The sequence below is a fragment of the Choloepus didactylus genome, chromosome 3 (assembly GCF_015220235.1).
Source record: "Choloepus didactylus isolate mChoDid1 chromosome 3, mChoDid1.pri, whole genome shotgun sequence".
NCBI lineage: Eukaryota > Metazoa > Chordata > Mammalia > Pilosa > Megalonychidae > Choloepus > Choloepus didactylus.
In genome coordinates this window covers 191,122,838-191,140,158 of record NC_051309.1, presented here as the reverse complement: position 1 = coordinate 191,140,158, position 17,321 = coordinate 191,122,838, and the positions used below count along the sequence as shown (strand labels likewise).

The window sequence follows — 17,321 nt, the reverse complement described above, 5'->3', positions numbered from 1 at the left end:
GACCTTGAAAAGTTTCTTGATTACAGTTCCAGTAAATTGGGAACCTCCATTGCTTAGCTGAATAGCAGGAATTCCCCAGGTGGGGAAAATGAAGACTAATAGTTTTTTTGTTTGTTTGTTTTGTTTTGTTTTTTGGTTATTGTGAGCGCAATAGCCTTGTGATAGGAAAAGCCTTTATGCATCCAGAAAATAGATAAATGATAACAAGGACGTATTCATATCCCATAGAAGGGGGTAGTTGTAAAAAGTCCATTTAAAGATGTTCAAAAGGGAGTATGTGGAGGTGTTGGACCTGTCCCACCGTTTCAGTTTTACCAGGGTTATGGTAATTGACAGAATATAATTTATATGCTAGCCTTACTTCTTGTTTAAAGCAACGCCCCCCCCCCCCTTTTTTTTTAATTGAAGACGAAGGTCTGACTTATGTAGTTGAATGCAAGGACTTTCAGAGAAGCATCAGAGTAAAAGTAAAATGTGGCATATAGCATTTAAAAAAAAATAACTAAAATTGTGACCAATAACCCTATACTGTTGCCTATTATCATGCCTGTCATTATCAGGACATATCAAGGACAGTGAATTTTATATTATCTCTACATATTTATATGAATAACATTTTACCCGTACAAATTTAACCAACAGAAGGTTTGAAAATCTCTTTTAATTTAACAACAATTCCCATGCAACTCATAGGTATCAAATGAGCCTGTTTCTAGCACCTCTCTTTTTATAAAGTGAAAGAACAAATCCTTTGTGATTTTCTAGGGGCTCTCTGGAAAATCCAAAAGACAGTTTGAAATAAAAAAAGATATCCTTTAGGGTTTGATTTTGGGAATGCAAAATGTCAAAAGTTGTTGGGAGGTTTGAACACTTAGCTAAATAGGACCATAGGAAACTGATAAACAATAGTTGATTACCTATTTAACAGTCAAAGTAAAAATAAAATATTTTTAAGGTATATATAGGGGGTAACATGATTGAAAAAAAAGAAAGCAAAAAAAAAGCAAAAACTTAGTTTTTTTAAAAGTGAGAAGACTTGTTCTCTTACACAATGAAGGATAAGGTCAATATAAATACTAAAGAGGATAGCATTCTGACATGATGAATCTTTGTCTTTTGAGGCTCGTGCACACTAACGTATCTTTGTGAAATGTACAAATATAACTTACAAAATTGTTTTCAAATACGTAATTTTATGAAAACAGCGTAATAATTAAGGAAATAGGCATGGCAAATTTTGTAGACTGCAAACATTTACTAATATCAAATTTGCAGGTTTTCCTTGGTGTTTGGAGCCAAAAAACCCTATCTTTTCCAATCCTCAAACAAAAAATGTCCCTGTCCTCTGGAGCCTCTAAACATCACTCCTCAAAACGCCCACCCTTCAGCTGGGAAGAAATCACAAAATTATAAAAATGCAAATTTACGAGCCAGGAAATAAAAGAGGAAGAAGAAAAGCTCAAAATAATTTACAAGTGGGTGAACTCAACCAAAACAGAATTTAAAAGTTTGGCGCAAGGTTTAAATCCCCGTAGCTGCACCCACGCCCCGCCCTGGGGGGCCAAGAATTCGCGTCTCCAACCCAGAGCGTCCGTCCCCAACGCACGAGAATTAGGGGCGGTTCAGGGCAGCTGACGCATCGCTGAAGCCCCGCCCCGCCGCTGCTGTTGCCATAGAAACCCAGAAAGGGCCATGGCTGCCGCTGGCCTGGGAGGAAGGCAGCGGACACTGCCGGCGGCAGCCGTATCCAAGTCACCGTTAATTTCCCCACAGGCAGCAGCTCCCATCCGAGGGAAGCCTAAGAAGGGTCTGGTTTATCCTCAACTTCCGAAGAGCTCCCGCCTGTCTCGGTCCGTTCTGCGCTGGCTCCAAGGCCTGGATCTCAGCTTCTTCCCAAGGAACATCAACAGGTCCTAGAGCAAGACCGGCCCAGACCCCCTAGGCGGGTGATATCCGGCCTTGAGCTGCGCTGGGATCCGCGCTGCCTCCTTTCCGCCTTCTGCCTGGCAGCCGCACGGGGGCGACTGTGTCTCGATTGTCCGCGGCCTGGTTTATGTTTCAGATCACGACCTCCCCCACCGCACCGCACCGCACCCCCGCCCACTCATCGCACTCACGCAAACACGTAGACACCTTTACCATCGCCCTCTTAGGGAGCGGGCTTTTAAAAAAAGATATGATGAGACGTTTCATTCGTTTGTGTTTCAATCATTAACTTGTAGACAAACTAATATAGGATGCTTTGATGGCTACGAAAAGATTGGTAATAGTCTTTCTCCAGGGACGTTGGGTGTTAATAATAACCAAGGCTCTCTTTCAACAGAGGTGATGTCTAGTTTGAGGGCTATCAGGAATTTTTAAAGGTTGCCGCTTACCTGCAGCCACCCTGAACGAAACTGACAGTTAATATTTGCTTGGGATTGCAAACTAAATTCCTGAAGAATTAAAGCGATTGATCTCTGGCAGGCAAGGACTCTGGTTTACTAATGTCAGTATTCTGTGCAAAGATGCGTCTGAATCTGAGACTTTAATGTACACATGAAACACCTGGGGATCTTGTTAAAACGCAGATTCAGTAAAAATAATGAAGAGAACACCAAAGCCTTGGTGTGTATATAGTTTTATGAAAATGCTGTTCTGGTGGCAGGGAGCCACCGCAGAGCAATGATTTAAGAAAACTGTGTTTATCAAAGTTCATTCTTGTTGGCATGGAATTTTAGATGGGCATAAATTAACTGCACAATAATACAAATGTATAATAAACTACTTTTTTCCCCCCTGTTGCTATAAATCAGGGATTTTTCAAATGGCTACCTAATTGCAGAAATATTCAGTATATACTACCCCTTGGACCTTAAGTTGTCATCCTTTGAAAATGGAACCTCTTTAAAAGTCAAGTTGGATAACTGGGCACAGTTGGAGAAGGTAAATTAGCAATCATTTAAATTTACTGTTAAGAAATTTGTTTTAAAAAGTGCACTTGTGATGTCTTGACTATTTGTGTCTGGGAGTGGGTGTGATTGTGTGCTGGAATACAATCCCAATGAGTTAGCAGCTTGTTCCCATACTTGACAAAGTAGATTATTAAATTCCAGGTATTTATGCTGTTGAGTTATCTATGAAACTGAGCATACTCATTTCAAATTACTGTGGGATGTAATGGTTGATTTTCTTGCTGAATAGTACTATCTTTTAATAAATAAAATGAACATCAGAAAATTAGTTGAGAGACAAATAAAAGGGGGGTTAAAGTGAATTCACAAGTAATTGGACATTTTTATAGAACTTCTTAGAATGAAAATATTTTCTTTCTACTATTAAAGTTCCTGTCAAGAAAAAAATTCAAATTGCCTAAAGAACTAATCCACGGAACGATACACTGTAAAGCCGGAGTACCTGAAATACTGATTCAAGAGGTTTATACTTTGTTAACACATCGAGAGTGAGTTATTTGGAATTTTCTAGTAATACAATTTAATGTAAAACTTTTGGTAATATAAACATTACTAAAGTGTGTCTTGTGAACAGTGTTTTCTTTTTTTTATTTCAGAATTAAAAGTATCCAGGATGACCTCGTGAATTTCACAGACTATAGTTACCAGATGCATTTGCCCCTGGTCCCCAGGTCTACAGCTTCAAAATCTATTAAAGATAACATTAGGTTATCAGAATTATTAAGCAACCCCAACATGCTCAGCAATGAACTTAAAGTAGAGTTCCTCTTCCTTTTACAAATGTTGCAAAGAAAATTAAGCAGAAAACTGAATCCAGGTAAGTTTGCTTGGGAACAGTCAGCTGAGTCTTCCAAACTCGATGTTATTCTTGAGCACAGATCAAAGGGAAGCCTGCCACTGTCCCACTTCTGCTTTCTTCTGTCATTGGTTTAAAGGGAAAACACCTCACTTATGTTAGCAATGGAATGGTTTATTATCACTGGAGTGGTTTAAGTTATAATTGATTCTTTTTGATGAACGGATAGGCCAATGCAATGTATAGACATTTTTCCTTTTAGAGAAAAGTGTTAGCCAACCTGTTCATGTAGAATTTTGTGGTAAACAAGTACTTCATAGATCAAGTTCATAGAAGATGGGTATGTTTGAGAGTTCATCAGAATATAGGTGCTTTAGGAAAAGCCTGGATTACCATGATTCACATTTCCATAGTAGCCTTGTTGGTATGTAGATGAAGGGGCAGATTGGGGCAACCCGGGGCAACTTTCCAGAGGTGTCAGTGATAATTCTTTGCGCATCCAAAGCATTTGTCCTCAGAGTCCCAGGCAGACTGCAAAGTATGTGAACTTTCTCTTTGTTTTTCTCACACTCATTTAGCACACCACCCATGCCTTGGAATCTTTTGTCCCTTGATTCCAGTCACCTAAAAACCTCATAATTTCCGTTGGCACCAAACCATTCAGGCAAAGAGGCAAAAGTAGGTCTTTAGGATTTCTTTCCCTTTTGAACACCATTTGCTGAAGAGAAGAGTCACATCCTACTTGGTCTCTGGAAGGAGAGGACAGCAGCAGCTTTATCTCCCAACATTGTGAGATAGATTTTCATGTTTGTCCTCCTTCCCTTGTCCATTCTTCTGCCTCCTACTATTTTTCTTCCTCTTCCTTGATTCTGTCTCCTTTGTAATTCTAATCATGAATTCGTGAGTAAAGAATGGTTTAAGATTATCAATCCCATTGCAGAATTTTAAATTCAAATGTATGTTTTTAAACATTAAAATTTTGTTGTGAAATTTATCTTATAGGCATGCATTTACTGTACATGTACAATTTAAAGAAGACTGATAAAAATGAATAAATGCTTGTGTATCCTTATGTAGTTTAAGAAATTACCACTACCTTTGCCTTCCTGTTTTTTGCATTTTCTGATGGCATTCTCCACCTTCCCTCCAAGTCCTCCTACCTTTGTTCATATTTTTCTTGATTTAAAGTATTATTATCCATGAACACTATTTACATGTGATTCTTAATTTCATTCATGCATATTTCTTAATTTTAATATTTAAAGCTTGATTTTATCAAACTCTGTACTAGGCAAAATGCCTACTACCACCCCCCACCCCAAGTTGTCCATGCCCTACTCCCTGAAACCTGTGAATATGTTACATTTCATGTAAAAGGGATTTTGCAGATGTAATTGAAGTTAGGGCCCTTAAAATAGGGAGATTATCCTGAATTATCTGATTGGGCACAATCTAATCAGATGAGCTCTTAAAAAGCAGAGATATTTCTCCAACTGGAATCAGAAAGGTGAGGCAGAGGGAGAAGTAAGGAAGATTTGAAGCATGCAAGGGCCTTGACCTGCCATTGCTGTAGGGGACCACACAGAAAGCGTGAAAAGTTATGTGAGGTAGCATTTAGGGGCCCCAGTTAACAGCCAGCAAGAAAAAGAGGACCTCACCCACTGGGAACTGAATTCAGTTAAGAATCAGGATGAGCTTGGAAGCAGATTCATCTCCAGAGCTTCTAGAAAGGAACGCAGTCCTGCCAACACCTTGATTTCAGACTTGTGAGACCCTTTAATAGAGGATTCAAGACTTCTGCACCCAGACTTCTGACCTACAAAGCTGTGAGATTAAAAAAAAGGGGTGGGGGTGGGGGGGTGTTGTTTTAAACAAGGCACTAAATTTGTGGTAATTTGTTATGGCAGAAATGAAAAACGAATACAAATTTCAGAGTTAATACTGTTGGCATCCTAAGATTATAAATACATTCTCCCATATTTAAACTTTGAAGTTCAGCCTTTGACTTTTAAGCTCTTAATTCTGCAACTGATATGGGGAAACAATGATCTCAGCACCATTTTTTGAATTGTCGATTCTTTTTCCATCTAATTGAAATTCCCTTTCTTGTTTCAAGTTTCTGTGTATATATGGGTCTTTTCCCAGGGTCTCTTTCCAATTTTGTCTGCATGTATGCCACTTCAACACCAACACTGCCTTAATTACTATTGCTTTATAATAAATGTATGTAAGTGTATATATAATAAGTGGTACAGGAAGTCCCCCAATTTGTTCTTTTATGAAGTATTCTGTTTCATGGACCTTTGCTGTTTCATTTGTTGCTACTTTTACTGTTATTTAACTGTATGAATTCACTAATACTGATTATTGTCATATTTGCATTCACATCCCATATTGTTTTGTGCTTTTTATCTGTTCTCTTTTTCTGCTTCTTGTTTTTGTCTCATTTATCTTTTCTTCTTTCGGACTGAATCTTTTTTCAAAAGTTTCTTCCCACTACTGATTTGGAAATAAAAAAATTTCTTCTCTAGTGCTACCCTAGAAATTTTCACATACATATTTATCTTCATCTAAAACCAATCAGTACCTTTACTCTTCCTCAACACTATAAGGACCTTTGAACACTATGGCTCTGATCACTCTCTGCCACTTAGGGTCTTTTGTTGTCCAGCATTTTAATTCTGCCTAATTATTTTTTAACATAAAAATTAGGCATTATTTTTCATAGATAATGTTTGATTACATTTAGTCTATCTCACTGTTACTTCCACTATTTGGATCTAGTTCTGATTTCTAGAACAAATCTCAACTATTCCCCTTAATCTTCTATGTAAAAGTCATGATATCTTTGCACAAGGTTAACCTGTTTCTCTGACATCTCCTTTTGAACAGTTTCTCTTTAGTCATGGATCACCTCAACCCTTCAGGTTCATGAATAGCAGCACTTGGTCATCACCAGTCTTGATTCTTGAGACTGCTGATTTTAGGTTTCCCATCTGTTGCCAAAGTAATTACTGTGATAATTATAGTTCTGGTAATGCTACTAACCAGGGTTGTATTTAGTGTTAACGGGACATGACTGATGAGTAGAACTTACCTTAGACACTCTTTCAAGCCTCACTGAAGGATAGGCTGCAAAGGAGTAAGTGATCTTGAGAAGTTCAGGGAAATTGATGTCCAAGTGGGACAGTTTAATAAAAATATGAGAAACACAGAAATAACTTTTAAGATCCTATTTTGGTACTATAAAACTCTTTGAAAATGAAATAGGTACTGTATGATTTCATTATAACGAACTATAAAAATAGGCAAAACTAACCTATGATGACAGAAGTCAGGATAGTGTTTCTCTTTGCGGGTAGCGTCTTGGTGGGACAGAAGGTGGAGTCTGGGATGCTGGTAATGTACTATTTCTTCAGCTGGGTGGTTTACCCATGTATATTCACTCTAAAAATTCATGAAGTTGTAAACTTATGATTTGTTCACTTTTCTGTATCTATGTTATCATGAATACAAACTTAAAAAAACTAATAGGAATACAAAGAGATTGCCTTAACATTTTCTAAATGTTGCACAAGAACTTCACTTTGTATGCCTTTTCATTTTCTGGTTTGTGTTATTTTAACAGTGCCTTGTGCTCTTCTGTTCAGACAAATGGTACAGATATGCAAATAAGTATTTTGTGCATCAAAGTACTGTGAAAGATATGGGGAGGAGTAGTGGGTTACAACGTACATATTCGCACCACTCATGAATATAAATATTAAATTATGGTGTCATTTTGACAATGACTGTTGTGATTTCTTTAGCAACAATTTTTATGTTTATATTTTATAGACTGGTTTGAGGTCAAACCAACAGTGGGAGAATTTACTCTTCGTCATCTTCCTACCCAAACCACTGGGCACAGAAATAATTTAAAGATTTCAAAGGAAAAAGTTGCTCCTGTTTTATGTAAGTTATGTTTTTTTTAAACACTTTACTTGACAAAATGGAATTATTTTTGTTTTGGTTTACTATGTTCAGTTAAATTTTTAAAGGTAGTTAAAATTTGGTCTAGGCAGTCAGTCTATAACTGTGCATTAGACTGGTAGACATCTTTGCTTTTTGATAGGTGGAGGGGCATGTGGTCTGCTAAGTTCCAGTCACATCAGGGTGAGTTCCCAAATGAGGGTGCCCCAGCCTACTAATATCGGATTAATTTCTGTTCTGATTTATCTTTAAATATGTGAGTCTGAAATAGGTGAAGCTGGTTGGCGGAGCTCAAAACTCAATTCTCCAGCAGTTGAAGGATGAATCAGTACTAAGGCAAATATAGATTCCTGCATATCTAGATTTCTCAATCAGTTGTATTACAAGAAGTCATTGGTTAAATCTCTGTTAACATTTATATTATAGCAAGCTATGACCCACAGGCCAAATTCAGCCCACCACCTGTTTTTGAATAGCTCTGTTTTTATATATTTTAGTGTTTTATATTTATATTTTATGCTTTATATTAAAATTTTTGTTTTATTATGTATTTTTGTATTTTTAAATAGTTGAAAAATATATCAAAAGAAATATATTTCCTGGCATGTGAAAATTACATGAAATTCCAATTTCTTTGTTCATAAATAAAATTGTACTGGAACACAGACAACACCTGTTTGTCTCATGCCTGTCTGTGGCTGCTTTTGTGCTACAATGGTAGGGTTGTACAGTTGTGAAAGAGACTATATGGCCCACAGGTAGTTTTACCAGATTTAGCATATAAAATACAGGGTAATACAATGAATAATTTGAGAGGGGAGCATATTTGGGATAGTTTTTTACTAAGATGTATTTATTGCTTATCTGAAATTCACTTTTAACTAGGCATCCTGTATTTCTTCTGGCAATCCTATCACAAAGCGTAAAATATTTACAATTCGGCCCTTTATAGAAAACGTATATGGCCCAGTGCTACAGAGCATGTTTCCTAAACTGTTAATAGGGATTTTATGGGTGTGTGTGTGGCGGGGGGTTGGAGGAGAGTTCCTTGTGTATATAACGTCTGGGAAAGCAATGTCAAACAAACAGACTTTTTGCAAAAAAACTTAAGACTTTTCAGAGTCTTTAAAATGCTAATATGCATTGTTAATATCAAAGAGAAGTGTGGAATGAAGTATTTCCTAAAATCTATGTGATCACACATCACTGTTAATTTGTTTTGTTTAGTTTAATGGTCCTCAGAGCACACTTTCTGATATCCAGATAACAGGCAGCCCATCAAAACCCCTTTAACTTTAACATGATAACATATGCACAGTATTCAGCATGATAGAACCTGTTTTAGTTTCCTTGGTGTTTAAATAATACCATGCAATGGGTTGGCTTAAACAATGAGAGTTGATTAGCTCAAGGTTTGAGGCTAAGACAAAGTCCAAATCAAGGCACTACCAAGGCGATGTTTTCTTCCTGAAGACTGGTGTTCTAGGGCTGGCTGCCAGTGATTCTTGTTCCTGGGCTCCTCTGTCACATGGCAGTGCACATGGTGGCCTCTCTTGGCCTCTCCCTTATCTTCTGGGTTCAATTGACCTTCAGCTTCTTGCTTCCATGGCTTTCTCTTTCTGTGTCTGAATTTCATTCTGCTTATAAAGGACCCCAGTAATAGGATTAAGACCCATCCTGATTGGGCTGGGCCACACCTTAATTGAAGTAACTACATCAAAATGTCCTGTTTACAATGGGTTCACACCAACAGGAATGGATTAAATTTAAGAACATGTTTTTCTGGGGTACATACAGCTCCAAACCACCACAGAACCCAACAGAAGTGCATACCAATGTTTCCATGGAAAAAAAAAGTAGCCATAGTTAATCTTCAGGGCCTGGAAATACATCATCCTCCTAGACCTGCCTCAGTCTTCTTCGGTTAGTGCTGTGTGACAAAAGTTCCAGCAGGATAGGCGTTGAAAAGGGAGCAAAAGGGTGAGTCATGGGAGGAGGATGGGCATAGAGGCCCGGTGAGGGAGACTGCAGGTGGGGTCTGTTTTTCTTGCTTACTTACCTCATTTCCCTTATTGATAGTTGGACCTGACTGGGGGGGGATGGGAAAGGGCATGACTTCCCACTTGGGGAGATACAATTAAAAGAAAGGGAGGACTAGTAATAAGCCACACTGGGACTTCCTTCCTGGGTAAGAAAAAATGCAAATAGGCCATATATAAAAAAGTGATGCCTACTAATATTTGAATTGCTAAAGGGTATTTTCTGTGTCTGTTATCTTTTTGGAAAATTTTCAAGGGTCACATAGGAGTTTTTGGAAAAACTGGATACTATCATTTCTTCAATCAGGACCCCAAGACAAATGGATTCTTGCTTTTACAATTTTAATCATGTATAAACTGCTGTAAATAACTCCCCTTCCCATTTTGTTCTCTCAATGCTCTCTTCCATGATTCTGTGGATCCTCTCTCCTCTATGATTCTCTTTTACTTCAGTGTCTCTACCTCTTCTTTTCAAAATGGCTGATGGGCTTATGAGAGTCTATATCCAGCAGAAAAGATAAGGATGGGAAGGACAACATACGTTTTTTACTTCTCTGCATCCTGTTCCAGATATTTGAATTCTCTCAGTCTGGGTATATAGGGAGTTAATGAATGGTGTGGATCTGACTTTGGTAATTTATGGATTAAGAATTGTTTCACGCTAAGTTTAAGTTTTCCCCCAAATTTAAAGGATTCCATTCACTTGTTTCTGATAAGAGGGTCCTATGATTAGTTCAGGTCAGTTTAACATAATTTGAAAGTTAATGGAGGGAGGAGAGGCAAGAACACCAGACTATAGGAATTTAACCCCATTTTACCATCTCAGATTACACCTAATGGATTGTAATCACAGGTTGTTCATCTGCAATGCTTCTAAAAAGGGTTGACAAAATTAAGTGTAATATAGGTTATTAACCTTGCTTTTTCTTTTTTTTTTTTTTTTAATACTTAAGCTTCTCTACTTGTTTCCATAAATCTAGCATTTAGCAAAAATAATGTACCAAGAGGATATCGGTTCCTGAGTTGCCAAGGGCCATTCACATTAGAACTGAATGACCTGCAGAGTCTGGGTGGCCAGGATGGATGCCTCAAAGCAATCCAAGTTCCAGGAACTGAATTATGAATTATGTAGATTTGCCAAATCTAAGTACAAAACCGTGGCAATATTAGCTCAGCTGCTTTCTGAAGCACTATCTAAAAATAATTGAGTCATATTCAGTATCAGATGTACCAAAAAAAGACCTGGCTATTTTTAGGCTCTGCTTATGACTTCTGGAGGTGGGTGACATTCAGATTTTTTTTTCCTGACTGCTATAATGCTTCCTTTAAATATTCTGTTTACCAGGCATTTAGATTAATCTGTGCTCAGTCTGTTCCCAATCATTCTGCATATTTTTGATATACTTAGAAACAGTGATGGTTGTCTAAATATTTAATAACCATGAATTGATTTTAATTTTGTTTTATCTAAATCTCCCAGCAAATGCAGGTAATGGTGGCTATCTACATAGAGAAATTAATGTGAAACAAGCTGGAAAATTGAGTCCATTATGAAACGATCAGAAATATGGAAAAGTGACTTGCCACATTGCTTTGAAGAAGTGGTGCCACCATCTCTTGTCATACTACAGGGAACTAACCACCTAGTTTTGGATCTAATTCAATAATATGTAAATTAAAGTGGAGTCTTAGCTGTAATTAGGCTAAAGAACATGTCTTTTCATTCAATTCAACAGTGTTTTATTGAATACCTATTATGTGCCAGTTAATGTTGGAAATACAAAATTAAATTTATTAGTATAGAAAGAACAAGCAGAAATAACTTTAAAGGTACAGTTAAACATATTTCACCACGACTAGTAAGCATTCTTTCTCATACATTTTGTAGCAATGGTGAATCTACTTGAAATGGTTTCCTCACCAGAAATTAAAGGAACCAATTCTTTTCCTGTATATTTACACATGATATTTGTGGTAGGGGGCAGTCCTAGAGTGGCCTGCTGCCTTTCCCTGGGACCCACAAATACATCCAGTGCTCAGGACCAGGTGTATCTGCCTGGCAGGATAAAACACAATCTCTTAGTAGATAAGAGGACTGCCAGTACATTCCTTCCCCTTTTGTCCTAAGCATATGTAAACTTCACCGGAGACAGTCTGATTCTGGCGGACACGTTTTACAACATCCAGCTCACACCCTAATGGTATATTTGTCTCTGATGGGGAGGGAATGGGGTTCCTCTACTACAGCAGCACACAAACAAGTAGGATATCTCCCTAAGTCAGCCATGGATTTAGTCCTGTTGGCTACAGGAGACAAATGCCCACAAAGCAAGCTGACCTCGCTCTGTCTTTTCTCTATATGAGACTGTGAGCTTTGCTTCTGCTGGTGACCCAACACCTGTATTGGAAAGGGCTGGCTTCTTTTTACTTATCTCTCCTTCTGACTGACAGCATTTATTAATTAAACTTTTATTCTGATGGATTATTATTATATATTGGTCCATAGAAAATCTTGCCTATCACCATGAACAGCCTTCATTTAAACTCATTTAAATGACTGTTACTCCTGTCGATGATGCCTGTGGGGAACAAGAATCATGGGTTTTTGAATCTGGTACATACATGCCAATTAATAATCCTCATGTAAGAAAAATCTGAGTTATACATATCACTCAGTTAAAAAAATACTTCACATTACACTTGATATTAAACACTGCACCTCTGAATTTCATACATTCTATGTTTCTTTAATAACTGATTTTTTATAAAATTGAATTTAAGCCTGCAATTTCTTTTTGATGAGTTAGAATTAGTCATTCTGATAAATATAATAAATACGTACATATTATAAGGTTTTAAAAAGATTTTAAATGCAATAACTTTAAAGATAACAAAATGCACAATTACTTTAGTTATACGAGCTTACTGTTAAGCCAGACAAAAACATCTATATTACAAATCCTGTAAAACAACTTGAGCATCAAAGTACTATTCATCCTACTATGTACTCATTTCATAAATCTCAAAGCCAGAATTCTAGTCCAACTACAATACTTCTAGTCACACATCACACTTTTTACAGCTTTACATTTTTAATAAATATTAAAAATAATTAAATTTCCATAATATATCCAAAATTTTAACTAATATCCTTACATACATTTATTTGAAACTAATTTTCATAAAATAAATTGTTGAATTTTAAAGAAAGTTAATATAAATTAGTTTTATTATTTATATAATAAATTCATCAAAAACTAAAATCTGTACCCACCAAATATCTATTTAAAATAATTATATTTAATGCAAATTCTCATATATATTTGACAGCATTTTGTATCTTTCACCCCCAATTGTTTTCCATACTTACATAACCTAAACCTTTATATCAGACAGTTCAACATCAGATGAAAGCTTGGTAACATTATCTTCTTTTAATAATAAAACTGAAAAATATTTTGACTGTGTATCCATTTATTCATATTTATCAAACTTGTGACAACCTTTATTAAATATGAGCTAAAACTAGTGGCTTACTACACTTATTGTAAAGGACAACATAGGCACTTGTTAACTTGAAGATCAGTTGAGCAAACCTTACTTTTCAATTTATGGAGACACTCACCCAAATATTCATTAAGTACTTCCTATATGTCAAGCCCTATTCTCAGTGCTGCAATATTTTATATATTTCAATGTTTTAACAATATTAAAAATTTGGTACCTTTTTTGCTTTGTGAAACTTTTATGCTTTTTAGGATTATTTAGTCCTTTATAATTTAAATATTACTTTCCTCCTGAATGTGACTATTATTGTTTTATAAAGGAGACATCTATTTTTTTCTTTACATTACATAAATATTTTATTTTTTGAAATTAAAGAATAAAATCAACTGTAGTTCTGTACCCCTCACCCCCAACATTTGGTTCTTGGACAACCAAAGTTAAGGTAATACTAACCCACAAAAATTCTTCTTTACAAAAATGCAATTAAGCATGGAGAAAAACCTTCTATCAAAATGGATTGAGTCGGATTCCAGTCCCTAAAGGTGAGAATGGATTCACCTTTGCCCACATCAGTGCATCATTTAAGGAGATAGCTGATTTCCCATCTTCAAGGAAAAATACAGGGCCCTGTACACAATGACAGTTGGGGAAAGAGAAAATGGGATTATAAATTCACAATATATTTTAAACTTTCAGAAGTAGAATTAATCTAATAAAAAAGTCACTGGCAATACTTAGGAAATCCAAATAGGAAATTTAGAAATATGAAAAAAAAAATAGTTTTTTTCTCAACTGCCACTAAATACAGCAATATTTTCAAATATTAACATGTCATTATTGCCTGATGTCTTTCAAATAGAATTTAGTTTAATAATCTGAATTTAAATACCAATTATTAAACTAAATAATCAAACGAGAAAAGGTTTTATTAATCCATTGTTATAAAGTTAACTTATTTAATAAGAGCAGATATGCCTAGTTACAGACTTAAATAAACTTCACTATTTTAATCATGTTAATCTATGCCAATACATTTGGGAAAATTACTTAAGCCAGAAAACCTTGTACCCACTCTCCAGAAGATGAAGAATGTATTGTTCTGTACGTGTATCTATAATTTAAAATCAAGTTCGATCATGTAATTTACTAGCATATATATAATTTGGCTACACACTTATACCAGGTCAAGGATAGTTCTGAAGAACTGATTCAAGAAACCCATGAATCTATATTAAGCAGTTCTTAGGAAGAAAAGCATGATTTAAAAAAGCACAAAATACAATAAAAATTAATTGTGGTCTAAAGCTATCAGGTTTTTAGTTGTGATTTCAAATGATATAGTTTATTGTTAGCAAATTATTTCTAGATATTGGGAATCTCACCATATGAGTAGGTAAAGTAGATATCTTCCTATTATTGACATTTCACAATTATTATAAACTGAACGCATTACTTTTCTGTTGAAATAGAAATATCCTGGGAGGTTAACACCCCATCTGAATTAGTTATTTGTACCTTAGTAAATATAAGATAATTAATAGGTCTTTTCCTGTATTTAGGTTTGGGTACAGGGAGGTTAGACAGCATGTGAGGTCATTTAGCTATCCCAGATGGAGAAAAGGAGCCTGATGAGAAGAAGAAAAGGGACATGAAGGTATAAAGTCCTAGAAATGGTACATAAAGGGTAGCAAGTGGCATTGAAGACATGCTCCAAAAACTTCACAATGGTGTTTCTCTTAATTATGTAATTGAATTTACCGCTTTAGTTTTTTAACTCTGAACATAAATAGATGATAAACATGTATACAATTATGTGTTGTCTCTGTTTTTGGGATATATTGGTGTGTTCTGAAGACTTAACTAGCCTGCAGTTGCAAGTCAAACTACATGCAGGATTTAGATTAATAGCAAACTACTTGGTTGAGCCAAAAAATACCTCCATTGGCCCCGAATGCCAGCATTAGCAATGAAATGATTGGATTTTAAGTGCTTTCTAGTCAAGAATCCCAATAATAAAACGGTTGTATTACTGGGAGGGGGAGCTCTTTTAGTCCAATCTGCAGTCTCAATTGACATTTCACAGGGATTCAGCTTTGTTTACTTCATGGGGATCCCTATCGGTCCTGGCTCTAGGACGAAGAAGGCTTCTCTATTTACTTGAGATAATGGCACCCTTGGGCCACACCAGGGGGCCCTGGCATCATTCACCATCACTAATTTGATTGCACGTTAGGGACTATTCCTTGAGAATTAGCCATCCCTCATGACTGATCCCAATAATTCTTGATCACTGAAAAACTTCAGTAATTCACAATGTAAGAGCATGCATAATAATCATTCAGATATTATACATTTATCAGTTTTAAATTGCTTTGCTCATATTTATAAAACACAAATGGAGATATTAAAGTTAATATACTGAGATATAGTTAGTTGTAACTTGATTTTTGTTGCTTTGTCTCCCTTAATGAACTCTAATTTCCCTAAGGAACTGATCTATATGTATTTTAAAACAATATTTATTTCTGAGTACACATATTATTTGTTACTAAGTATGCTTATTACATGAAATTCTTCTATGAAAATAGTAAAATGACAATCTCTCTGAATTTATTTTAAAGAGAAAGAGGTCATTGAAACTAACTATGGAAGCACTAAGGACAATGTTTCCTCATCAGGCCCTAGAATGCTTTATAGTACCTACTTTTTTCAGCTTATGCTTATTTTAAGATCATATTTTTTAAAATTAATGAAACAAATAAAAATAGTAGAAATACAAAATTTTTGCCTGACATTAGACTGTACCTGGATTTTTAATCCCGTAAGACAAGAGATGTGAATGTCAGAATGACTTGGAAGATTTGATCCGGTCACATAATCTGGTCCAATAATTCCCTTGAGTGGTTCTTCTTTGATTCTCTTGAGTAAAGTTGCATAAACCATTCTTTGTAAATCAGAAGGGGGTGTATATGGAGAATCTTCTGTTGATCTATATTTCCAAAAGATGTTACATTTTCATTTTTGTAGAATCATAGAATTATTGAGGTTTAGATTAGAATTAGTCCTTGATGACTATTTAGTTCCCCATTCTAGCTGAATGGAAATCAATTTTATACTTGATTCACAGTGAAACAAAGGACTTTAAAAAAGCAGGAAAAAAAAACAGCATTGTAAATTGTTACTGAATATATTTTAACAACTCAAGACTCATTACTCTGCCAAAAGTAATAATGACAATATACATTTACAACAAGTTTGTCTATTATATTAAATAATACTTTTTGCATTCCAATTTTTCACATCATATCAACTCACCGGTTGGTGGACTGGGTGCAAGCTCTCCACGCATCCAATTCCTCAGAAAGATGTTCAATTTTTAAAGGTACTGATACCTCCCGACGCTTTAAGAGCTGACTGAAACGTGAAAATGAAATTAACATTTGACATTATAAACTAAGATATCAAAATATCATATGAACTTTAAATAACTTCAATTCTATATTTAACAAGTATTGTTTTTAGAAAATATATTATGTGCATACACGACTATATACATACATATATTTATATATATGTATGTATGCTTGTATATATACACATACTATACCCTAATACTTTTTATTCATTCATTTATGTATCATTTCTAGCTGGCAGGCCCATCTGATCTACCTTTCCATTCTCCTGGTATATGTTATATGTCTCTTGCCTCTGTGTACTCAGGATAACCTCATTATTGATATTATATCATTTACCACATTTTATTACAATTGCTTTTTTACTGTTTTTATTCATATCAGGCCTGTAAATTCCATGATGGAAGGACTTAGGAACATTGTGCTCACTTGTATATTTGATATTTAAGTTCCTGGGAAATTAAAGATGTTCAATAAATACTGGCTGAATGAGTGAGTGAATAAATGAACAGCATTTAGAAGAACGTCAACTAATAGAAAGGAATGGAAATGCTGATTTTGATTCTTTAAAGACAGGGATGTGTGAAAAAAAAATAGAAGTAGTAATGATAGTGCTCTATCATGCAAATGCACAGAAAAC

At 35.5% G+C, this 17,321-nt stretch overlaps 2 protein-coding genes across 6 annotated transcripts in view; one reads left to right on the top strand and one right to left on the bottom strand.

The window, feature by feature from the left end:
- Positions 1-1,679: 1,679 nt before the first annotated feature.
- On the top strand, positions 1,680-13,432 carry SPATA4 (spermatogenesis associated 4). Its single transcript, XM_037831048.1, has 6 exons — positions 1,680-1,910; positions 2,796-2,925; positions 3,324-3,442; positions 3,551-3,771; positions 7,588-7,704; positions 11,242-13,432. The coding sequence occupies exons 1-6, from the start codon at positions 1,693-1,695 to the stop codon at positions 11,313-11,315; spliced, it is 879 nt and encodes a 292-aa protein (XP_037686976.1). The 5' UTR covers positions 1,680-1,692; the 3' UTR covers positions 11,316-13,432.
- Positions 11,485-17,321, bottom strand: part of WDR17 (WD repeat domain 17) — a 149,454-nt gene continuing 143,617 nt past the window's right edge. For all 5 annotated transcript variants that reach the window (XM_037831043.1, XM_037831046.1, XM_037831047.1 and 2 more), the window contains 3 exons: positions 16,584-16,682; positions 16,074-16,257; positions 11,485-13,895 (listed from right to left, as the gene is read on the bottom strand). In XM_037831043.1, coding sequence (XP_037686971.1) covers positions 13,776-13,895; positions 16,074-16,257; positions 16,584-16,682 — 403 coding nt within the window. In that variant the 3' untranslated portion in view covers positions 11,485-13,775. The remainder of the gene's footprint in view (positions 13,896-16,073; positions 16,258-16,583; positions 16,683-17,321) is intronic.

Bases quoted from the DNA above. Each gene is read 5' to 3' on its own strand.
- SPATA4 (XM_037831048.1), top strand. From the start codon at position 1,693: ATGGCTGCCGCTGGCCTGGGAGGAAGGCAGCGGACACTGCCGGCGGCA. The intron at 1,911-2,795 runs GTCCTAGAGCAA...GCTATAAATCAG, and splicing joins TTCCCAAGGAACATCAACAG to GGATTTTTCAAATGGCTACC. The intron at 2,926-3,323 runs GTAAATTAGCAA...CTACTATTAAAG, and splicing joins ACTGGGCACAGTTGGAGAAG to TTCCTGTCAAGAAAAAAATT.